Genomic DNA, 25,328 nt, shown 5'->3' with positions numbered 1-25,328 from the left:
AGAGCTCTGCAGTTTGGGCTCAAGTCATGATCTCATGGGTATCTAGCTGTGCGTCGGCTCCACACTCAGCCAGGAGTCCGCTTGAAGTTTCTCTCCCTCTGTTCCTCACCTCCCTCTCTCAGTCGTTGGGCGTCTGCCTTCAGCTCAGGTCATGATCCCAGGGTCCTGGGATCGGGTCCCGCATCGGGCTCCCTGCTCAGCGGGAAGCCTGCCTCTCCCACTCCCCCTGCTTGTGTTCCCTCTCTCGCTGTGTCTCTCTCTGTCAAATAAATAAATAAAATCTTAAAAAAAAAAAATCAAATAAATCTTAAAATAAAACTACATAGTTCAGTCTTGTCCTTTTACATTTGCCACACACTTGGAAAAACGCTAATTATTTCTCTTCACTAGCTCTCAGGAAGTAAACTGGTGAAAGATGCTGGAGAAGTGATGGCAATAAAGTTGTCCTAGTTAACCTCTATTAATATTCAGGCCTGGGGGCGCCTGGGTGGCTCAGTTAAGCATCTGCCTTGGGCTCAGGTCATGATCCCAGGGTCCTCGGATAGAGCCCAGCATCGAGCCCTGCTTTGGGCTCCCTGTTCCACGGGAAGCCTGCTTCTCCCTCTCCCACTCCCCCTGCTTGTGTTCCCTCTCTCGCTGTGTCTGTGTCAAATAAAATCTTTAAAAAAAAAAAAATTCAGGACTGGGTAAGGGTCATAGTTGTAGATATATTTTGAGGAAAATCTAAAGAAAATTTTTGAGTGGATAACCACCAGGGCTATTTGGTTTAAAATTGTTAATTGCCATTGTTACCGGCCCCAGAGAACAAAGGTTCTTAAAACCTGTTTGCCAGGACGCCTGGGTGGCTCGTCTGCCTTCAGCTCAGGTTCTGGGATTGAGTCCTGCATCGGGCTCCTTGCTCAGCAGGAAGCCTGCTTCTCCCTCCACCTGCAGCTCCCCCTGCTTGTGCTCTCTCCCTCCCTTTCTCTGACAAAATCTTTAAAAAAAAAAATTTTTTTTTTTTAATCTGTGTTTCCCTATTGTGACCAAGTACCACTGCTTATGTTGTTGGCAAATGGTATTTTTACATTCATGTATAGAGTGTCATCTACAGAACTGTAGGGTGCCAATTATGATTAGCACTACTATCAAGATTTTTTTGTTTTTAAAGATTTTATTTATTTGACAGAGAGAGACATAGCGAGAGAAGGAACACAAGCAGGGGAGAGTGGGAGAGGGAGAAGCAGGCTTCCTGCTGAGCAGGGAGCCCGACGCGGGGCTCGATCCCAGGACCCTGGGATCATGACCTGAGCCGAAGGCAGACGCTTAACGACTAAGCCACCCAGGCACCCCACTACTATCAAGTCTTATCTCATAATACCTTGGGACTTAGTATATTAAAATTATAATGGAAATGGTACCAAAACAACCTAATCCATCTAGTCACACCCTTAATACATTAAGTCACATCAAAGTCTGATCATTAGTAATAATACACCTTAAAAAAAAAATCATTGCAGGGGCGCCTGGGTGGCTCCATCGGTCAAGTGTCTGCCTTCGGCTCAGGTCATGATCCCAGGGTCCTGGGATTGAGTCCCCCATCGGGCTCCTTGCTCAGCGGGGAGCCTGTTTCTCCCCCTGCTTGTGCTCTTTCTCTGACAGATGAAAAATAAAATCTTAAAAAAAAAAATAAAATCATTGCAGTGTTGCCTAAGAATACTCTAATGGGTCCCAATAATGTAATAAATAACAGCTTTATCTTAATATAATAAATTGAGAGTCACTGTTCAAAATTTATTTGGTATTTTAGTTGGTATGACACTTAGTTGGCTGCATTGTCTTTTTACATTATATGGCCATGTACACTATATTCTGACATACATGGTACACAAAGTAAGATATTTGAGAACAGTTATGCACAATACACGCAATATTGAATTTATACATTGGATCCCAGGACATGACTGACTGGAAAAGACGGACTAGGCATGTTGGGTTTGGGGGAAGGAACCCGAAGTGACAGAACACACAGTAAACACACATCCGGTGTGAAGAGCAGCCGCAACTCTGGCCACGGTGCCTCTGAGACGGTGGGGCTAACTTACGTTAACCCATTTAGGGCTACAAAGACAGATATCATCAGCATCAGGATACAGGGGCAGGGTTTGGTGAACCATTGCTATTTGGAACTTTAGGAAACTGACGTTTTTTCTTAGGCCATTTTAATATTACTTGAGTAACAGATAATAAGGACAATATACACAACCTCCAACTAAAATCCTGCTGTAGTCTAGACAGTGAAGTGGTACATTAGAAAACTTTAAAACTGCAGCTCCTTTTGGATCCCCCAAAGTGTATCTGCACTCTTCTTCAAACGGGCCTCCTCCTCAGGAGTCAGAGTCACCTTCACAACATCTGAAATTCCATTCTGTCCCAAGACGCAAGGGACACTAAGGAAGACATCATCTTTAATTCCATAGAGACCCTGAAGACAAAATGAAAAGTATTTTATGTTTTGAGTATGCATTCTGGGGTCTCCCAAGACTCGCATTCTTTACAATTATGAAGCTTATTTAATACAACTTGAGAAGCAGGAATTCCTTTCCACCATTTTCAGTTAGGATGTTATGAACAGTGCAAGTCATCAAAATACCAGGAAAGACTTCTGTTCTAAAAGAAAATCTAAATTATTGCCATTATCCATATCACTGTCAAAATTTTTATTGATAACATCTTGGCAACTCTACCCTGACTTTTTTTCCTCCGAAGAAAAAATTTTTCTTTTATGGTCTTCCACCCACCTCCACTTATTATCATAAGTTATCAAGTATCTATGTGGTGAACATAGTATACTAGCAGACATTAATCCTAAAGCTCAATGATTTCTCTCCAAAAAGAAAGTTGTGAGTGCATTAATTTATGTCACTTAAATCAATGACAACTAACCTAACTGCTTTCACAGAAGAATCTTTTTTAAAAAACAGGAAATAATAGCATTCAAATACAATGTATCACTACACACACCTACCTTAATCATGGTGGAAATTGGATGCACCCGCCTAAGATTCTTCATTATACTTTCGGCCAGATCTGCCACAGACAGTCCAATGGCCCAGGAAGTGTAGCCTTTCAGTTTGATCACCTCATAGGCACTGTAGGGTAGGGAAGGACAGGAAAAGGTAGGAAAAAGTAGAGTAAGAGAAAACAAACAACAACATTGCTTTCACTGAACACATGCTTTACAGCAAATAATGCCATAAAGTTACATTATGTATCTGAGTAATGTTTGCCACGTATACCAAGATATTATGTATAGGGATGTTCCAAGAGTATTGTTAGTAATTTCAAAAACCCTGGCAATAAGCCCACTGCTCTCCAACAGGGAGAATGGGTAAACTGTGGTACATACAGTGAACATATTCAATACAGTGGAATATTTACAAAACTGTCAAAACAAGTTAACTATATCTATGTGCAACAAAATAAAGAATTCTTTAAAATGTAATACTGAATTTAAAAAAGTAACTCCAAAATTACATATAGTGTGTTTGACTCAAGATTATTTCAAGCAAGGGATGGGTGGTAGGACAGAAAGATGAGTGGGAGAAGGAGCTCAGAACTCATTCATATCCAAGAACCGAGAGACTAATGATTCTAACCCAAAAACACAACACTTGGTTGACAGCTATTGTCAATGTTTCTTGGGTTGGGTGGTGGGTTCACAGGTTTTTGTTTTGTTTTTTGTTTTTTAAGATTTTTTATTATTTATTTGACAGAGAGAGACACAGCGAGAGAGGGAACACAAGCAAGGGGAGTGGGACAGGGAGAAGCAGGCTGCCCGCAGAGCAGGGAGCCCGATGCGGGGCTTGATCCCAGGACCCCGGGATCACAACCTGAGCCGAAGGCAGACGCCTAACGACTGAGCCACCCAGGCGCCCCAGGCTCACAGGTTTTTATAAGAGGGCCTTGTCTAAATCAATCATGATTCATTATTCATTTCTATAGACCTGAGGTCCACACATGATTTATAATAAGTAAATACTGGGGCGCTTAGGTGGCTCAGCCAGTTAAGCGTCTGCCTTGCTCAGGTCATGATCCCAGGGATCTGAGTTCAAATCCCGTATCTGGCTCCTTGCTCAACGGGAAGCCTGCTTCTTCCTCTGCCTGCCGCTCCCCCCCTGCTTATGAGCTCGCTTGCCCTCTCTGATAAATAAAATCTTAAAAAATATATATATGTATGTATATGTAAAATAAGTAAATAATGCTACCAAGCTGAAAGCTTCCCTATTTAAACAATTTCTAACAGTTTATATTTTCAGTACAATTATGAATCTAGACATTGTTTAAAACTTTATAATCATCTGAATAAACAAGTTAGCTGCTTCTATTCATAAAGCCTGTAACAGGAAACTGAATTTAAAAATTCTTGGGGCACCTGGGTGGCTCAGTCAGTTGAGAATCGGACTCTTGTTTTCAGCTCAGAGTGTGATCTCTGGGTCGTGGGAATGGCCCCATGTCAAGCTCCATGCTCAGCAGGGAGGTCTGCTTAAGATTCTCTCTCTCCCTCTGCCCTTCCCCTGCACCACGCGCACATGCTCTCTCTCTCAAATAAATAAATCTTTTCTTAAAAAATAAATAAATAAGTATTCTTATTTCTGTGGCACCTGGATGGCTCAGTCCATATAGCATGTGACTCTTGATCTCAGGGTTGTGAGTTCAAGTCCCACATGGGGTGTAAAGATTACTTAAATAAAGAAAACTTTAATAAATAAAAATTCTCATTCCTAACTGAATGAACCATATATGCTATTGAAGACTGAATGTGAAATAAGACTTACAAGCACTAAAAGATTTATCATACTATAGAGAAATATAGCAAAAAAAGACTGTTGCATTAATAAATTTTAATATCTCTACTTCTGTTTTATAGTATGCTCTTTAACAAAACTTTAGGAAAAAGCTTGTTTATTATTATTATTAAGTAATCTCTACACCCAACGCGGGACTCGAACTCATAAGCCTGAGATCAAGAGTCACATGCTCCACCAACTGAGCCAGCCAGCCAGGCATCCCTAGAAAAATGTTTTCCAGGAAGTACTCAAATGCTATTAAACTTTCAAATAAAAATACTATGTTTTAATCTTCTGTACTGCCAAATTATGGGATCTATTACCTGTCAACCACCTGTTTGTGAACCTCTTTCCACTGTTCCTTATCTGCATCAGTGCCTAAGTCAGGGTGCAGATTCTTCAGAGAGACACCAGCAACGTTCACTCCACTCCATACAGGCACTAAAAGAAATAGTACAGAATCCATTGATTTCCACACGCCATGCAGCAGACCACAATAGCACTTGAACTGGTCTTAATGGTTAACCCGCTTCAAGTGAACATACTCCTTGCTTGCTGACTTAAGACCCTTGATCTGTAACAGCACTAAGTCACTTTCTTTGAGATTTGCAGACCACTGGCCTTAGGAAATAAAGAACAAGAACTTTCCCAGGCCACAGAGGCCAGCAAGTCTGTTTGAAACCGCCTCACCTTTCTGATTAGCCCAGCCATCTTTCAGCAAAATGTTTTCCTTTTTTTAAGGTCAGACAAATGACTTTACTGACTTCCCTTTGAATATCTGTAGACCTTGCCCTCCTCTGCAGAAAGAACAGAGTACTCTTGCACAACTCCTTGGTACCAAGGAACCAGACCTTCTTGTACAATCCCCCTGGGCATCAAGGAACTAGAACTTCTTGCAAAACCTCGAAGCACTGAGATAACTCTAACTGGCATCATTAAATCTGCATGTAATCAAGAATGTCACAGATCACTGCGTTCCCTCAACTGATTAAACCCCTTCAAAAATCTCTGGGCCAGGCAGAAACCTGAGTTGGGCTTTTAGACAAGAGTCTGCCTTCTCCCCCAGGTTGCCAGCCTCCTGAATAAAGCTCATATTCCTTTCCAGTCAAAACTCACCTCTTGAGTTCTGGCCTTTTGAGCAATGGGGAGCCGAACTTGGGTTTTGGTAACAATGCTAGTAATTTTGACCCATTTTTCTAATTCTCATTTCTTATCTGGGAGGATTATCTGCTTTTGGTAGATGGTCAAGAATACCAACACCCTTACTCTTAAATTTTCATTCATTAATTTATATAAAACTAAGAATTTTCACCATATTCTAACCTGTTTTCAATCTACTGGGATGTTTAATCCATACATATTTGAAATATAAAGATAGTATGAGATCATAAGGGGAATATTCTTGGCATAAGTAACTGAGAACACTGCACAAATTACAACATCTTTCAACTGTGACAGAATTTTTCTATCTGCTTCATTTGGATTGGCTGACCTTTTCAGAGCCATACAGTTCAAGTATAGACAGCTGTGATATCAAATGACTGAGGTCATCCTAAGAACCACCCTCTTATTTTAATATGTCCATTGTTAGTAGTAAAAGAAATTTCATTCCCCATTCCCCATGCCATAAAAAAATGTTAATATAAAAGTTAAAACCTTAACAATTCTTAACATAATTATACCAAAAGATAAGATTTCTAGAAACCATCCTACTCCAATGAATGGATTATCTGATTTCAGCTCTGATTTAATAATGAAACTGCTGTCAATATTTTACACAATCTTTTTGAAAACAAAAAGAGAAAATAAGTTATGCTTACCACTGGAGTCTCCATGCTCCCCAAGGACCCACCCGTGACAGCTTAATGAGTGAACTCCCAGTCTTTCCCCCATTAGGTAACGGAACCGGGCTGAATCCAGATTGCAACCACTTCCAATAACACGATTTTTGGGAAAGCCACTTATCTTCCAAGCCACATAGGTCAAGATATCCACTATGAAGAAAACATTCGGGCAAAGATACTAGGTAAATTATTAGATAATGTTAAGCTAGTCAACATCCACGGCTCTGTATGAATCTTGATAGTGATTATGACCAATCAATATTTGTTAAATTTTTAAACCTCTATGCATAATACAGCAAATTCGTTAAGTATTCAAGAAGTGTAGCTTGGGGCGCCTGAGTGGCTCAGTCGTTAAGCGTCTGCCTTCAGCTCAGGTCATGATCCCAGGGTCCTGGGATCGAGCCCCGCATCGGGCTCCCTGCTCGGTGGGAAGCCTGCTTCTCCCTCTCCCACTCCCCCTGCTTGTGTTCCTGCTCTCGCTGTGTCTCTCTCTGTCAAATAAATAAATAAAATCTTAAAAAAAAAAAAAAAAAAAAGAAGTGTAGCTTAATGAAAATAAACTGTGCATCAAGAACACCTTATTTATACCTTTATCCCTCATCTAAGATCTTCTTGGGCAAATAACTAATTTTTTTTTTTTTTAAAAGATTCTATTTATTTATTTGACAGAGAGACACAGCCAGAGAGGGAACACAAGCAGGGGGAGTGGGAGAGGGAGAAGCAGGCCTCCCGCAGAATAGGGAGCCCGATGCGGGGCTCGATCCCAGCACCCTGGGATCATGACCTGAGCCGAACGCAGACACTTAAGGACTGAGCCACCCAGGTGCCCCTAATTTTTAAGTTCTAACTACATTCAGGGGCATTGTATCTCCCTTATTATTTTAAACTTAACTATTTTAGCAAATCCATTCACAAGAGGAAAATGAAAAATATGACATATACCATCAGTTTTACTCAAGCTCATCTGTGCAATTAAAGGTCTCACCTGGATTGGAAACGACAAGCAACTTGCAGTTTGGGCTGTATTTTACGATATTAGGAATGATGAACTTAAAGATGTTCACGTTACGCTGGACCAAATTAAGACGGCTTTCCCCCTCTTGCTGACGTGCCCCAGCTGTGACAATAACCAGCTTGGAGTTTGCAGTCACATTATAATCTAGACAAAAAAAAGAACAAAAACCAGATTAAGGCCTTTAAGAGAACTCTATTACCTAGCCAGCAAAAATTTGTTCCATAAACTTTTTTTATGGACATTTTTACCAGTTTTGTTACCTCCCCTATTTCCTTTCACACACAGGTAAATATAGATAAAGGCCTGTAATGCCACCCTCCCACCCCCAACTCCTCCTTTAGTTTTTGGCCACTTAACATGGAGGAAGAGTTCATCGACACCTTCCTTGTATTCTGGTTTTAGACTGGGACTTTATATAATGACAGCTGGGAGGAGATGGAAAGAATCAAATGAGATATTATCCCCCAATTTTTTGCCACCTGAGCACATGCTCACACTCTTCCGTACTCCTATTTCTACCTTACTACTTCATTGTGATCATACCAGCCCAGAGACAGGCTGTTTTGTTTTGTTTTTAAAGCAAAGGCAACTTTACATTTATCAAGCATGTCTTGCTTCTAGATACCCTATGGCACAGGATGGTTAACCCAGCCCATAGATAAGTGGTCAATGATTTTCAAGTGTCCAAAAAAAACACCATTTGTACACATATTCAGGTTTCCTGACTAGGGCTCTTAAGTGTGAGAGGCCCAAGAATACCTGAACATTTACCCTATTCTCAACCTTGTGTTAGTGTGTGAAAGGAAGTAGGGGAAGTCAAGTATATTAAATTTAAATATTAGAAACAATGTGGTTACATATGAACCTGAGGAGCTTTACTAATTACATTCTAACTCAGATGCTTTCCACATTATGGACACACTGGATTTCCATTTAAAACCATTTACTAGAAATTGAAACTGATATAAATAGGTTACCAATGCAAAACTGTTCAAAAGCAGGCTCTGATCCATATAAAAAATAAATTTTTGAAGAGGCAGAATTTCAAGCCTGACAGAGAATTAAGTCTAGCACAGACCACAATATAAACTTGTTGAAATCAACCTTTGCCAGAGACAATTTTTGGTGTTCTAAGGAAAAGGCTGCCGTGCTGGAGATCCATCATCTCTCCCTTCAGTTTGTCTTCTATGACATCAACAAGAGCAAGTTCATCTGCCAAGTCCTAAAAGATATAAAATTTTTAGTGAAATGGAAAATTGCTACTTCCAAGTTTTAGAAAGGCATGCAAAATTTCTGTATTTCTAGCATAGAAGAGTTCTGCTACTTTATTAGTATCCGGACATACCTCAAAGTAGAGACAGGCCCCCATTTAAAAACTGACTCACAGATGACCCATGCATAAGAAGAAGTACTGATCTTCTCTCCTCACTAGAGTAACCTTTGCAAGAGCTCCACCATGCCACTGTATGGAAGCAGAACACTGGATTGGCAATGGATGGAATAATATTCAATTACATAAAACTGCTCTATTCATGCTCTCAAATTCAGTTTTACACATTGATTTTAGGTCATTATTCACTACATAAGTGATTCTGACTAGTATTAATTCTTGGAAGTTAAAAAAGTGATATTCTGAATCATTCTTTGTATGTCTTCCATGTATTAACCAACACTAACAGTATTAAGATAGATTTGTGTATTGCAAAATAGTATTGGTGAAAAATATCCTTTCAGTTGAACCTGTAAATGTTCACAGGTGCATCTCAGACCAGAAGCACCAATAAGAGCTTTAATACACATGGGATGTGAACTATTATAACCAAGTAAATTATACTAGCTGAGCTTACAGATCTACCTCCTGAGTTATCTATAATATAAAAACCTGGCAGTTATTCTTACATACACCCGAGTTAGAGAGCATCACAGGAAAAGACCACAGGTGATTCACAGATGTGAGAAAAACAGATGGCATCAATTTCTGATCCAGTGGGAAAGCAGTAAGAATTGGTATAGGCATCCCCTCATTTTTAGAAGTTTTGTAAATTATTTTATTTAAATTTAGATTTGGAGTTCCCAATAAGGGAGTGAAATGATTAATTCTGGGTTTTGAACAGGAAAGGATTGAAATAAGGAACCGAAGGCAGAAAAGAGCTATGTAGAGGTTGGGTAACAACACATGTTGCTTTATATGTGTTCTTAGGAGAGGCCACATAGTGTAAAGGTTATGGAGCTAAAATTTAGTTAGAAAGAATTTGTGAATGAATAAAGAACACATTTTACAGTAGTCAAGCCTGCTTTATGTAAAAAAGAAAATTGAGGCAGCTTATGATAAAATATTTTAAATTTAGATTTGGAGTTCCCAATAAGGGAGTGAAATGTAAAGTGTAAGCTGCCTCAATTTTTTTTTTTTTACATTATTTTACATTATTTTTTACATTATGCCAATTCACTTTTACACAAGACCTAACATTAGTACCTGTTTTCACTAACTGAAAGAAATCCAAAGAGGATCTTTGCTTTTATGAAAAAAAGGCAAAAAGCAGAAATAGCATTCAGTGTTTTTTTCTACAGCGAGCCCTCGGAGAAGTAGCATACATCCTAGGTACCACCAAGCTCCTTCCCCAGGGAACTTTACTCAGCATCTCAGTCTCAAGCTACCATAGCTTTGAACTGTGTGAGCATCTGTACTTTATTTTGTGCATCTGTTAGCAAGATGTGTCCTAAAGTATCAGAAAAGCCTAAGGTTATTTTTCTTGGGTCTGCAAATGCTCAAAAAATTTTCCATATAAATTAATGGTAACTAGGGGCACCTGGGTGGCTCAGTCGTTAAGCGTCTGCCTTCGGCTCAGGTCATGATCCCAGGGTCCTGGGATCGAGCCCTGCATCGGGCTCCCTGCTCCGCAGGAGGCCTGCTTCTCCCTCTTCCCCCCACCCCCCCCCCGCTTGTGTTCCCTCTCTCGCTGTGATTCTGTCAAATAAATAAATAAAATTAAAAAATAGTAATAATAATTAATTAATGGTAACTGTCTCTTCACTTTATACCATTTTGGCTTCGGAAAAGCTTCATAGGAATGCTCTCCTTTAGGATAGTGGGGGAAACCTTTACACTATGTGGCCTCTCCTAAGAACACATATAAAGCAACATGTGTTGTTACCCAACCTCTACATAGCTCTTTTCTGCCTTCGGTTCCTTATTTCAATCCTTTCCTGTTCAAAACCCAGAATTAATCATTTCACTCCCTTATTGGGAACTCCAAATCTAAATTTAAAATATTTTATCATAAGCGGCCTCAATTTTTTTTTTTTTACATAAAGCAGGCTTGACTACTGTAAAATGTGTCCTTTATTCATTCACAAATTCTAACTAAATTTTAGCTCCATAATTGGTACCAAAATTTACTATTCAAGGTGGGGATTTTTGTGGGATAGAGACAAGATTTCCCACATTTAGTGTGATTTTAATTTTACCAAATGTATGAATGATTTTCAATTCAACAATTATTTTAAAATAACTTTTCATTTGTAGGCAATTCATGCATGTTAATACGGCACAGTGAATTTAAGGAACTGTGTCACCTGCCTAACAAAAGGTTCAGATACCTTTTCGGTATGGCATCACATTTCTAAAGTTTGTTCCACAGAAAGTTCTTTGAGTGCATGAACCTGAGTATTTGTACATACAATGTGATAATGCAATTCTTGGAGGAGTGGGGGGATGGGTGGCTTCCAGAAAGATGGGCTCTCACTTACCTTCATTAAGATACTGATGGCACAAGCCATGCCAACAGCACCAACCCCAACAACTGTAATCTTATTCTGGGGGGTATGTTCTTCCTTAAGAAGATTCTGAATCAGCTGATCTTTGAGAGTTGCCATTTTGGACTTAGAACCAAAAGGAATCTATAGGGGGAATAACACGCACAGTCACTACATCTTCTTTAAATTAATGCTATTGACCAAAAGTTGTTCCAAAAGAGCTTATTTTACTTCTGGGATGCTTGCCACTAAAAAGGGGGAAGGAAAAAACCTAAAGATGGCCAAAGGAATCCTGAAAGACCTAATGCCAGGGTCTGGCCTGCCTAGGATCTTGGTGTAAAGGATCTTACCTTGGCGTGGAAAAATAATATTGACGTTTGGGTGTAAGTATAGCTTCCTGACGACTCACTCATCTTGACTTATTAACCCCAAGCAGGGCCGCCTTTCCTCACACAAAATCACTGTGAGCTGCCTGCTCAGCTCTACTCCAGTCACCAGGGTTCCCGCCAAACCCTCAAATGGAGGAACGTGCAAAAAGCTCTTGTAACTGCCTCACGGAACGACCCAGTCGCCGTAGGAGGTGCAAAAAGCTCTGCTCATGCGCACTCACTCCTTCCTCCAGCCCCAGAAGGATGGGCGGAGATCAGACCAACAGCTCAGCAGGAGCTCCTGGGGTTACCGCCCCTCCCCCACCTTGCCCTGCTCGGGGCTTGCGCGCATGCTCATTTCCAAGCAGTGGGCGGGGACAAAAGTAGGGTCCGGGCCGTTGCTTTCCAGAGTCGGGCACTGGCCCAGACCGCGGCGGGCTGGGAAGCCCCGCCCATGAGCGGAAAGGATTGGGAATTAGCATGCACTTAGGGTCACACGGAGCGAGCCCCGAGGCGGACTTTAGACCTAACTAGTGCCCCTGCTGGCTGCCTCCCTGGCCTCGCGCGCGGCCACAGCTAGACTTTAAATCGCAAATACTTGGTTGCTGTTAACCAACAGGGAGGGAGGAGCCTCCTGTGGCTTCTACCGTGATCGATGTTGCAAAGGCGTGAGGCCCCGTAGGAGGAAGTGCAAAAATAGCTGCAGAGGCCTGGAGCCCTAAAGTTTATAATAGATACTTGGTGGAATCCTCCATTTCCAGAGCCGGGGAGGAGGCCTTCGCTCTGCTAATCCAACCCTGCACTGCATTCACCGGGAAGATTATCACAGGTTGCATCCCAAAGCGCCACGTCTAGTCTTGAGTTCCAAAAGGACAAAAATATCCGAGAGGACTTCCAGGCAGGCAGCCCAGTTACCAAGCTGGAATCGGGTCTCTCCTCACAAATCATTGCTATTTCTAGACCTGGCTTCACCAAAACCTAAGCCATGGGATCCAGCGCTCCCTTCAATGTGGGGACACGGGTGAGGGAAGAGCCCTACAGAAAGAGGGTCTATTCCCCAACTCTGCCACCACTCTGTGACCTCTGAGTTGCCCTAACCTTCTCCCAGCTTTAGGTTCCCCCATTTCTCAGAACGAGTGGATGGTACCAGATATCCTACTCTCAAAATACCATCTGCGATGCAGGAGGGCTGAGACTCTCTTCCTGCTTCATCTCTGCACGCATCGTGCCTAGCGTAGCACCCGATACATCAGCAGCTTAGTAAGTGTAATCTGCGCAAAGAGCGCCCTATAATCAGCAGACAGCAGCCGCTCTGTGGAGTCCACCTCTCGAGAGTCCCAGGGTTAAAAAGCGACCCGAGCAGCGCTCCCCGGCTTTCAGACCTCCTCCCTCTTCCCCCACCCCCGACTGCTGAGGCTTTTCGGAAACCGGACCTCGAGATCTGCGCCGTTTGCCTATTTTAAGCCCGTAGGTATGCCCCACCCTTCAAATCTGTCAGATCCTTGTTTTCTGCATCTACCTGGGCTTTCGACCACAGATAGCTGCGGCCACCTCGGTTCCCCAGCCCGACCAGAGGCCGCGGTGCCCGCTTAGAGCAAAAGCGGAACGCGGCGGGCTCCCGAGCCCACGCATGGCGTGGCCACCGCCCAGGGCAGCGGACTCTGCCTCCACCCCGCCACCCCCACGCCCCGGACGCTGAGAGCCCTTCGCGGGCAGCACGAGCTAGCAATCCAGAGGCAGCTCGCTCTCCTGACCCTCCAGCTCTGCGCGCTTGGAGCCCGACCGTACCGGGAGTGCACGTCGGGCGGGCGGGCGTCAGCGGCGCGCGAAGCTGGATCCGGACTTGGCGGCAGCGGCTCCGACACTCGGAGCTGAGCGCGGGAGGGGCCTTAAATGGAACCGCGAGGCTGACGTCAGGGGGGAGCCGGGCGGACGTGCGGGAACCCACGTGTGGGTCGGGCTAGGGGCGGGCTCCGAGCCGGGCGGGGCAGTGGAGAAGCTTAGGCGGCGCGCGCAGCGGGGCCGCGGACCTGCCGACAGACCCATGTGCGTCCGGAGATCTAAGGGGCTGTCAGAGCCACGCTACCTCTGGCCGCAGAAGCCCAGGCCATTAAAGCCGACCTCAGGAAGGGCTTAATCGGAATCTTCACTGCTGTTTCCCATTGCCCAGAACAGCTTCTGGCACGCAGGCGCTCAACAGTTTGTTGGAAAGGAGGGAATGCCTAGCACAGCATCCTTCTGACCTTACCCAGGTCGAGTGACCTCCAAAACTTGTCGCTGCGTCGCGCACCTGCTGCTAAACCTTCCAAGTCCCCCAACTCAGCTCTAGCCTTCGTTGGTGCTGGTTCCTTTGCCTGGCCTGCCTTCTTTCTCTATATCTTCTTTAAAAACTTACCCATCATCTGGTACCACACACACACACACACACACACACACACACACAAACTCCCTTGTCTCTGCGCGCGCGCACACACACACACACACACACACACACTCTCTCTCTCTCTCCCTTGTATCTGCATCTGCGGAGCTGTGTCTCCATGGATCAATCTACTTCCTCCTTTGCACGGGGGACCAACTTAGTGCCCAGTTCTGAGGAAGACCCATAATTATGGGTTTCTTAGTTTTGAAGGGAACATAACATGCTAACCTCAGTTCCAGAAAAGCAGGGCATCTCTCTAGCATGTCTTAACAGTTTTCTCATCACTCTAGGAGGCCCAGCCACCTAGGCTCTCACCTCAAACACACAGCTGGACCAGCTGAAGGCCAACCACAGATTCTCCATTGTTTCTCAGGGCAGGGCTGATTGCAGTATTGCCTGTGGTTACTCAGTTTTTGCAACAATGTCCTCATTCAGTCAGGGCTGGGCTCCTGCCTACTTATCAGATGTGACCACAGCTGCTGGCAGGAGGGCAGAGCTCAGAGAAGAGAAGGTAGGCGGGGGAGACAGGTAAGAACTGGACTGACCTCTAAAGGTAATCTAGGCAGAAAGTTTTCAGCCCCCTAAATTAAGACACCTAACAGCTCCCTCCAAGCACAGCTTCCTTCTTCTTTGCAGAACAGTAGCCTCTACTTAACCCTACAAATATGAATAAAACAAGTACCATAAAACAAGTACCAAATTTACTGAGCACCTCCTATGTGCCAGGCAGCAAGCTAGGTAATACTTATACTCATCTGCACGGTAATTCTTCTTCTTTTTTTTTTTTGTTAAAGATTTTCTTTGGGACGCCTGGGTGGCTCAGTTGGTTAAGCGACTGCCTTCGGCTCAGGTCATGATCCTGGAGTCCCGGGATCGAGTCCCACATCAGGCTCCCTGCTCGGCAGGGAGTCTGCTTCTCCCTCTGACCCTCCTCCCTCTCATGCTCTCTGTCTCTCATTCTCTCTCTCTCAAATAAATAAATAAAATCTTTAAAAAAAAAAAAAAGATTTTCTTTCTTTATTTGACAGAGAGAGAGAGATAGCGAGAGCAGGAACGCAAGCAGGGGGAGTGGGAGAGGGAGAAGCAGGCTTCCAGTGGAGCAGGGAGCCCGATGTGGGACTTGATCCCAGGACCCTGGGATCATGACCTGAGCTGAAGGCAGACGCTTAACAGCTGAGCCACCCAGGTGCCCCCTTCACGGTAATTCTTTGGAGTAGGCATAATTATCCCCATTTTGCAGATTAAGAAGCCGAGGCTCAGAGAGATTTGTGACTTTGCCAAGGTCATACAACTAATAAGTGATTTCAGCTGATTCTTTTTTATTTATTTTTATTTTTTAAAAGATTTTATTTATTTATTTGACAGAGAGAGAGACAGCAAGAGAGGGAACACAAGCAGGGGGAGTGGGAGAGGGAGAAGCAGGCTTCCCACAGAGCAGGGAGGGAGCCCTATGCGGGCGCTCGATCCCAGGACGCTGGGACCATGACCTGAGCCAAAGGCAGACAGCTCCCTCCAAGCACAGCTTCCTTCTTCCTTAGAAGGAAGGCACACCCAGGCACACCCTCAGCTGATTCTTTAGAACTGACTCCAAAGCCTGTGATTTTTTTCTGTACAGGACGTTGCCCCATCTCCACCCCTCACCCCCGTCTCCACAAAAGTCAAATTATGGAGGGGGCCCAGCCAGTTCTAGGCTCAGAAAGTTTCATTTTCAGTGACAAGTAGTAGATGTCACTGGGTGTCCCTGCCTGTCTGCCGAGCTGAGTCTTCTCCTGCCCTCAGACTGGTACTTACACCGTCTGCACTCCTGCTTTGCAAGCCTGTAGACCTGGACTGGAGTTTACACCAGCTTACACATGGCTGAGCTTGGGACTTCGCAGCCTCCATGATTGCCTGAGCCAATTCTTTATAATAAATCTTGTTATATCTCCTATTCGTTCTGTTTCTCTGGAGGACCCTAATATGGTCCAAACAGAAGAATTTCTGTACAAAAGTCCAAGCAGAATGTAGGACCCATGGGATGGGTCAGAAAAACACTGTTTCAGAGGACAGAACAGACTTCTCCAACCTAACCAAGGGTTCTTCAAGGATGGTCCCTTTAAAAGGGAACATCTCACAAAGAGGTGGCTTGACCAGGGGACAGGCTGGCCTCACAGAATGGGTGGTGCTCAGCAACCAATATAAGATTTTCCTAAAATGGACCTGGCCAAAGAATAGTGTCCACCCAAAATACAGTGCTGAGTCATTCCTTCATTAAGTATTTGTTACACTCCTCCTCAAGAAAGTTCAATGGCTCTTCATTCGAGGGCCTTAAGAATAAAATCCAGGGGTGCCTGAGTGGCTAACTCAGTGGAGCACCTGCCTTCTGCTTGAGTTGTGATCCAGGAGTCCTAGGATCAAGCCCCATGTGGGAGCTCCCTGCTCAGCAGGGAGCCTGCTTCTTCCTCCACACAGCCCCCCCCCCACCACTCGTGCTTTCTCTCCCTATCTCTCTCTCTCAAATAAATAAATAAAATCTTTAAAAAATAATAATAATAAAATCCAAATTCCTTGGAAGGCACCCTAGGCCCTCGATGATGCAGTGCCCACATCCCCTCTCTGGAGATAACTATTTTCCTGCATGCTTCCTACATGCCAGTCCTAACACTCCTTACTACCTTCCCCAGATAGGCCATGTACTTCCACCCAGGCAGTTCCTTCAACCTGCATGTTCTCCACCTTGCCACCAGCCCTGCCCTCCCAAAACCCACAGACTTATAGATCCAATGCTGTTGCTTGAGCTTTATATTAAACTAATTCTTATTGCTGCTCCTCTCTTTTCCTCATTAGATTATGAGCTCCTCATGGACAGAAAAAACTTTCTCCTTCATCTCCATACTCCCAGCACATATGTTTATTTGTTTTATAAATATATTTTGAATTACATGTCTGCTATGCAAAGGGCACTATGCTAGGTGCTGGGGATATAACAATGAATGAGACAAATGTGTAAGTCTTCAAAGACTATACCATTTAATGGGGGAGACCAACAGCATTCCCCCCTATGGTTAAAATGTAAGATAGAATATAAGACTACTTCAGAAGAGGTAGAAAAAAATTACTCTAGCATTCAGAAGAGAGAAGGGTCCTTTGGCCAGGAATATCAGAGAAGGCTTCCTGGGAGAGGCAGCATCTGAACTTAGCCTAGAAAAAGACTTCAATTGCTGAAGATCAGATGTTGAGAAAGCAGAGAATGCAGTGTGAGCAAATGCATAGAGGCAGGAAATTCGAAGTGTGCCTGGTGAATCTTCAGCTTTAAATGCCAGGCTATGAAATGTGGGTGTTTTTGTTGTTTTTTGGTGGTCAATAGAAGTCATAGATGTTTTGGGAGAATGGGAGAGATAGAGTGCAAGCAAGGGAGTTGCAAAGTCATGGAAAGCGGGGCAGGGTGGGGCGACACACCTTGTTTGTAATAATACACAAGAAGCTCAGAACATATACAGCTCCAACCACAACTGCACAGGACATTCACTTCCCTGACACACCCTACACAGCCCCGCAGCCCCTCTTTTTTTCACCTTTTCCATGTTTGCAAAACTGATGGCTTTCCTGAGTTGTGGAACCCAAGATGCAGACGGTCTCATCAGTCTCTGTCCCTGACAGTCTCTGTCCCTGCTGCATACGTGCCAAAGCAGAGGCTCCTCTCTCTGGCAAGAGAGCAGGTGCCTGCCCCTGGAAGACTGCTTTGTGCCATCCCCCCAACCCCACCCACCTCTCACATGATGGGAGTGGAAGCCAAAGACTCCACCCTGATTCCTCAAGTTCTCCTAGGTGCCACCTCTACTGGTAGCCTGGTACCTCCCCCCACCCCTTTCCCCCACCCCTCTTCCAGGCTGCGCTCATCGTCAGGTACTAGAAGCTGCCTCTGTTTCTCTTTTTGGCTTGGATCATTACTCCCTCCAGAGTTCATTCCTCACGTGATCATCTAACAGAATCCACCTCAGAAACTCCGGGTTCTTTTTTCTATAGACTGAATGTTTGTGGGTCCCCGCTCCCCCTACTCATATGTTGAAATCTAATCCCTAATGTGATAGTGTTGGGAGGTGGAGCCATTAGGTGGTGATTAGATCATGAGGGTAGAGCCTTCATGAGCAGGATTAGTGCTCTTTTAAAAAGAGGGGCTCCCTTGCCCTTTCTATCATGTGAAGATACAGTGAAAAGACAGCTGTCTATGAACTTGGAAGTGGGCCCTCACCAGGCACCTGCTAGAGTCTGGGTGTTGGACTTCCTAGTCTCCAGAACTGTGAAAAGTAAGTTTCTGTTGTTGATAAGCCACCCAATCTGTGGAATTTTGTTACAGCAGCCTGAATGGACTAAAGCACCTTCCAGCCACTTCCTACCCAAGGAAAAGAAATGAGACCTGTGCCCTTTCCTCTCCATCTTACCCTGGCAGGGAGTGAGGCCTCAAGCTTTCCATCACATTGACGGGTTCGAAGGCAAAGACTGTCACCAGAGTATAAGTGGCTTCCAAATTGAGGGCCCCCAAAATCAGTGCTACAGAGAGAGTCCCAAGGCCTCTCCAAGCTAGACAATCCCCAGCATATAAGTATAAAGTGTCCCTTATCTAATCACCGCAGGCGAGGACTGTGGGAAGCTGTGCTAGCCTTTCTCTCTGACATCTTGGGTGACAAGGACAGTGATGGGCATGGCTTAGCAAAGATGATTGGGCAGCCTGGTGGAGAGGTGACACTGACCTGAGGGTCAGGAGCCCTGGGTTCTTGCCCCGGCTTGGTCATGGACCTCTGAGTGACAATGTGGCAGTCACATTCCTTCTGTAGCCTCAACATCCTTGACTAAACCTAAGAGGATCTCTGCCAGTTCTAACATCCAGGGAGGCTCTGATTCGTGCATCAAGCCTCCAGACATACATTTTTACGATTACTCAGAACTCAGAGGCAAAGCTGCCCTCCATTTTGGGAAGTGATTTGGGCGCTCCTGGGGTGGAGACAGACATTCAAGTGGCCTTGCTGCACCCATGGCAACAGGAATCCCACGCCTAGCATTCTCTTGTCCCCAGTATTAGTTCCAAAACTGGGTCCAGAATTCCCAGGGCACTGGTTGGGTGTTGAATTTGTTAATGAAAAGTCTCACTGGGCTTTGGAACCAAATTACTGATAACAGGAACCCATCTCTCTTTGATTCTTTAAGGAATTTTTTAAACCTTTAAACCTTACCGAATGAGGAATTACATTCCAAGCCCTAGCTCAAAAAAGCAGGCTGATTTCCTATAAAATTCCAAGAGGATCAAAGCAATTGTAATTATGAATAAAGCCAGACAAGTCTATTTGTAATTTCCAGGCGCTACAGTGCGGGCAAGGAAGGGAGGTCTTCTTATTTGTGCAGCTGCTCACTAACAGAGCACCCTCACTGAAATTTGGCTCTGTGGGCCCTGGGATTTTGTTCAAACTGTTACACGCAGCTATTCACCTAGCTATACCCCCACAACGCAGGTTCTGCCTGTACTTTGAGCCTTCAGAGGACCCTGGCCTGAAAAGGCAGTCCCATCTCTTATTTTTAGGGTACTAGAAGGGGTTCTGGCTCCCTGGGGAGCATGAGCTTCTGTTAAAAGAAGCAAAGGAGAGCTTCCCAGCTACCCCAAGAAGGATCTCAGGCTGTGGTGGGTCTGGTGCAGATGAGGAGAAGGCTTCCCCTGCAGCCAGATAAAGCTCACTGGGTCCCTCATTCATGCGTAGCCTAGGGCGGCTGTCATATGCAGTGCTATTTTCACTTCAACCAGGAGAAGAAAGCAGAGCAGGAACTTTTTACCTCCATTTTACTGGTGAGACTGCGGAAACCTCAAAGACTGGAATTGCCCCAGAGCACACAGCTGGAAAGCAGCCCGGTGGGTTACACACTCCCAGACTAGCTTTCCTTCCTCGGCCCCACTCTGCCTGTCTTTCTTGCGGTGCTTCGCGGCCTGGAAAGCACTTAGCCAGCCCTCCCTCCGCTCCCCGATCTCAAAGGGCAAATGTGACAGGGCTGCAGAAAGGTCCAGGCGGCTCATCTGTCCACAGGGCTGCTCCAGGGCCTTATCTGGAGCACTCCATTAGCTTGCACAGCGTGCGTGTGCGCAGGGCCAAATTCTGCCCTTTGTACAAACACACTTGCCGTGTCAGGCCCTGTCAAAGGACATTTCAACTTAGCTCATCCTCCAGTTTTAGCCACAGAAGGGATGAAAGCCTAGGGGAGGCCCTCCCAGCCTTGGTGCTTCTTTACCTACTGAATCAGAGGGAGACCTGCCCCTGCGTTGCTTACCCTGCAGGGCCTCTCAGCTATCTCTTCTGGCCCACAGGGCAAACATTCACTGTGGGGAACGAGGGCTCGGTGAAGGGAAGTGAAGTGCTCTTGGCTCTCATAGTGTTTCAGTGGTGGTGACTAAGGGGCTGGAACCTCCCAGCTAGTCTAGTACTTTCTCACTACGCCAGACATGTGGTCTTACCAACCAGCCTGGGCTCTAGCCTGGCACTGTGGGTGTGGCTCTCACTCTAGTCTCCGAATCGTGGGGTTTTTCCACTGTATCAGAGCCTCTTCCAACAGCCTTTGACTCACTGTGCAGGAGGCCACAGCCCAGCCATTAAAGCTGCAGGACTGGCAAGAGGCCACCGCAGCCTCAGCCTTCTCTCCAGGCAGGCCCCTTAGCAGCAGGCTCATGGTGTCACAGACCCTCCCCTGAGTCTCAGTTAGTTCTGAAGCAACCACATTTCTCCTCCTTCTCCATCAGCCACAGATGGGCACAGGCTGTCCCAGCATCTCCATGGTAACTGGGGGCCTCAGCTTCATGCCTTGGGCAACAATCCAGAACCAGCACCCTTGGCAGAGCTCCTTTGTAGACGCCAGGAAGGCTGACTGTCACTGCAGGCCCCTCACACCTCCGTGTCATCCCTGGGAACAGCCTAGGGAGGCAGCCAGGCTGGGCTGCCCTGGAAGACTTTAAACCCATCAGTTCTTTGAGAAAGGTCCTGAAATGGGGGCAGGCTGGGAAGCCCACCCCCTTTCCCCCATGTGGAACTGATCCCTCAAGGCAGGTAGTGGGGCTCTGGTGTTAAACCTTCTTCAGGGCAATGGGTGAAAGTTAAAAATTCCACAACATGTTGGTTGGCTTTAGACTTTGCTCTTCCTGGCGGAGGCGGCAGACTGCAATGGACTAGGCAATGATCCCAGTTCCTTGCTATCCCTCACCCCACAAAATGGCTCCTGGGGCAGTTGAGGCGCTGGCAGGCTCTCAACCATGGAAGGGGGTTATCGATGAGGAGTCAAAGACTCCATTTTACTGGTGAGACTGTGGAAACCTCTATCCTGGTGAGAATGAGAGGATGGGCAGACCTGCCCCCTTGTCAGCTCTCCTGATGGAGCAGGAGGGTGCTGGCAGGGCGCCCAGGGGCAGGGAAGGAGCTGACCTCGCTGCCACAATCCCCAGGACTGGGGAGGTGTCTTCAGAGAGGTTCTGTTTCCAGGACAAAAAGAAATCAGAATGCCAAGTGGAACTGCTTCTGGTTCCTCACGCTTCTCTTTTCAGCTCAGAGATATGCACATTTCTGCTTCCAAGGACAGCACTCCTGGTAGGGGAGAAGAGCGGGCCTGAAATTTTGGCTGTTTGTACCAGGCCAGCGTTCACAGCCTCCCCTGCTCCCTGAAGCACTCCCCTTTACCTTTCCCCCCCAGTCTCATAGGGCAGTCTGTCTTTGCACAACTTGTTCTTTGGACTTTTGTGATGCAGAATCAAGAAGCCCAATTGGCCTAAGACTATATAGGGATGGTAGAGGGCAGACAGATTTTGATCTACAGGCTGTTAATACACATAATAAAGAAGCAGAGAAAGCATCTCAAGGGAATTGTGGGGGCGGTGGGGGGAGGAGGTTAAAAAGGTATGCCCTAACTCTGAGGCTTGATGAAGGTGAGCTGCCGAGGAAGGAGGATTCTCACTTTGTGCCGCTGTGGTCCTCAGTGTGATCCCCTCTCCTACTTTGCCGAAGGGCCAGCCAAGGATCTGAGCTATTTTGGAAATTCCTTGTGACTGCTGAAGGGGGCTTCTTAGTGCCGGAAGCCCAAACCTCGTGGATCCAGACTTTGTGTGAGAATTGCCTGAATAATCCCTCCCATGTTTACTGAACATTTAATATGTCCCTAGCTCTCCTACCAAACCCTTTAAGGGCATTCTCTAATTTAATCCTCACAACTGCCCCGGAGAGTAGGGACCATCATTATCTCCGTTTTAGATATAGGAACTGAGTCTTAGGGAGGTGAAGGCGCTTGCCCACAGTCACATGGCCACATACGCTCTAGCTGGGCTTCCGAGACCTGCCATCCAGGAAGCACGGGGCAGGCTCCAGAGCGGACATCAGGAGCAGCCACTGCCCCTAGTAGTTCCTCTCAGCGGGCTCCCAGGGACATTGCTAGGCCTTCCTGAAGAGGACTCTCTCCGGAGCGGCAGACTCTCAGTGACCTAATGAAGCAGAAAATGGATGAGGTTTCCAGAGGCATCGCCGTCTAGAGGCTGCTCCCTCACTGATGTGAGCAGCAGGAATGCACGGGGGCAGCTCCCGCCAGCCTGTCTTGGGGCCATTTTGCTAAGACCTGAGGGTGGAGGGGTTGGGGAACACAGAGCCCAAGTGACCCCCTCGGAGGAGGAGGCCCTGTGTGTCTTTCTGTCCCGGCCAGTCAGAACGCAGACGTCTCCCTCCTGCCCCCTCCACACAGAGAGACGTTTCTCATCTCCTCCAGGACACGGAGGCACAGACAGCAGGGCCCCGATCTGCACCGCGTTCCTCTGTCCAGGCTGCAGCAAACTCATTAGCCCTCAGAAAGACGCTCTCAGTGGGAACCTCTGGTTTGGGGGCCAGACAGACTTGGCTTCCAACCCTGCCTCTGCTTCTACTGCCCCTATGTTTCTGAGCAAGTCACTTAACCCCTGTACGCCTTATGCAGCTGTGAGAGGGAAAAAATAACAGAACCCATCTAATAGTTTTAATGCAAACAGAGGACTTGGCACGGGGGACTTGCTCAATAAGCCATTTCCTTATCTCAGGAAATGAGCTGAAGAGACAGTTGGGTTTGTTGTCACTGCTCTGACAGTTTGTCATTTATTTTGCACTGTAACTGGTTCACAGAATTATTCTTGGCCCTGCACGGAGGGTGAGGGCAGCTCCAGGCCCTGCATATAATGCCTGCCTTATCCCACTTTGTTTTGGTTGGGTTTTTTTTTTTTTGGGGGGGGGGGGGGTTTTGTTTTTTTTTTAAAGAGGGACACCTTGGGGCGCCTGGGTGGTTCAGTCGGTTAAGCATCTGCCTTCAGCTCAGGTCATGATCCCAGGGTCCTGGGATCGAGTCCTGCATCGGGCTCCCTGCTCAGCGGGGAGTCTGCTTCTCCCTCTCCCTGCTCCTTCTCTCTCTCTCTTGCTCACTCTCTCTCTGTCTCTCAAATAAATAAATAAAATCTTAAAAAAAAGAAAAAAGAGGAACACCTTATTACTGAGTGTTATAGTGAGTTATATATACTGGGCTGGGCTGGCCACGCAGGGGCTACCAGTTTCCTGGTTTTTTATGGTGTCTCTAGTCTAGGACAGAAAACACATGGGTGTTCCTCGCCACCCTGAGCTGGCCATGCTGCCTGGCCATTGCCACACACAGGCCAGTTTCTGCCTCTTGCCTGGATTCAGAAAGGCAGCCTCTGCCTGTGAGGCCCTGGCTTTCCTCAGTTTTCTTTTTCTCCCAGGTTGGAAAGACAGACAGCCATGCAATGTCCGGACAGCCACCAAGGGAGGCACGTGTCTCCAGGAGACAGGTTCTGCTCAGTGTATTTCCCCGACTGTAGCTCTCTGCTTTGGCCTCATACTGCTCTGGATTTGACTCCTGGCTCTGCCACCTATTGTGAGAACTGGGGCAAGTTACTTGATCTCATGGAGCCTCTGTAGAATGGGGATAATACCATTTTCATAGATTGTTGTGAGGTTTAAATGCAAAGCTCTGGGCATAATAAATGGTGCTCAAGGGACGCCTGGGTGGCTCAGTTGGTTAAGCGTCTGCCTTGGGCTCAGGTCATGATCTCAGGGTCCTGGGATCAAGTCCCTCATCAGGCTCCCTGCTCAGCGGGGAGCCTGCTTCTCCCTCTGCCTGCCACTCCCCCTGCTTGTGCTTGCTTTCTCTCTCTCTCTCTCTCTCTGACAAATAAATAAATAAAATCTTTAAAAATAAATAAAGAAATAAAAAAATAAAAATAAATAAATGGTGCTCAATAACTATTAGTTCTCTTTTCTATCCCTTTGGGGAGATCTGGAATATTGAACTTCTGCGACACTTTCTGGGAAGCTCTCAAGAGCTCAATCTAATGAGGGGACAAGCCCCAGGAGCCAGGAGAGACCTTTGATACCACATGTTTCCCAACTGGCACTGCCTTGTCTGGGCTGGAGATATGCCAGGGGCAGTTCTAAGGCAAGGAGCCAGTGCTCTCCCTGAGGCTAAGAACTAAACACACCATAGAACTGTCAATTACCATATGCTCACCTTGCAGCTCAGGGTAGCAGAAGCAAGATGCAAAGGAAGGGAGGTCACTGGCAGCAGAAATACAACCCTAAGAGGGAGGCAGTTTCTAGGAGGTGTGCTTTGCTGTACCAGCTCACACCCTCTGCAGATAGCCTCTTGCAGTTCAGAATCAGCTAACTCAAACCGGGGCAGAAGCATTTCTACATTCGTTCCACAGAAACAAACTGATTTCGGTGAGGAAGGCGACCACTGGGCAATCCTTAGTTTCCATTCCAGTTTGCGGACCAGCAGTCGGAGAAGAGCATACATCCCAAGGCTATTTTGGAAAAAAGTGTGCTTAAGTCTCCCTTCTGGATCATGTAGCACTAGCTAGTTGCAATTCAGGATTAGTGTTTACCAAATTTCAGTCATTGTCACAATGCTTACCATTCTGGAATAGCACCTATACTAGTATTTATTCAACACTTCCCTCCCACCCCTCCCTCCCTCCCTCCCTCCAAGAAAGAAAGAAAGTCTACAAGCTACAAGACAAGAAAGAAAGAGAGAGAGATTTTCTTTCTTTCTTGTAGGCTCCATGCT

General features: G+C 46.0%; 1 protein-coding gene across 1 annotated transcript; it reads right to left on the bottom strand.

The window, feature by feature from the left end:
- Positions 1-1,748: 1,748 nt before the first annotated feature.
- On the bottom strand, positions 1,749-13,734 carry LDHA (lactate dehydrogenase A). The gene is made up of 8 exons (XM_032414592.1): positions 13,601-13,734; positions 11,439-11,588; positions 8,793-8,910; positions 7,659-7,832; positions 6,650-6,823; positions 5,153-5,270; positions 3,008-3,131; positions 1,749-2,464 (listed from the first exon to the last, which is right to left on the bottom strand). The coding sequence occupies exons 2-8, from the start codon at positions 11,562-11,564 to the stop codon at positions 2,300-2,302; spliced, it is 999 nt and encodes a 332-aa protein (XP_032270483.1). The 5' UTR covers positions 11,565-11,588; positions 13,601-13,734; the 3' UTR covers positions 1,749-2,299.
- Positions 13,735-25,328: the final 11,594 nt, after the last annotated feature.

The sequence above is a fragment of the Phoca vitulina genome, unplaced genomic scaffold (assembly GCF_004348235.1).
Source record: "Phoca vitulina isolate PV1807 unplaced genomic scaffold, GSC_HSeal_1.0 scaffold16, whole genome shotgun sequence".
NCBI lineage: Eukaryota > Metazoa > Chordata > Mammalia > Carnivora > Phocidae > Phoca > Phoca vitulina.
Note: the sequence above shows the minus strand (reverse complement) of the source record. Positions and strands in the feature narration are given on the sequence as shown.

Bases quoted from the DNA above. Each gene is read 5' to 3' on its own strand.
- LDHA (XM_032414592.1), bottom strand. From the start codon at position 11,564: ATGGCAACTCTCAAAGATCAGCTGATTCAGAATCTTCTTAAGGAAGAA. The intron at 8,911-11,438 runs GTAAGTGAGAGC...TATATCTTTTAG, and splicing joins CCATCAGTATCTTAATGAAG to GACTTGGCAGATGAACTTGC. The intron at 5,271-6,649 runs GTAAGCATAACT...TATTTCTTTTAG, and splicing joins GGAGCATGGAGACTCCAGTG to TGCCTGTATGGAGTGGAGTG.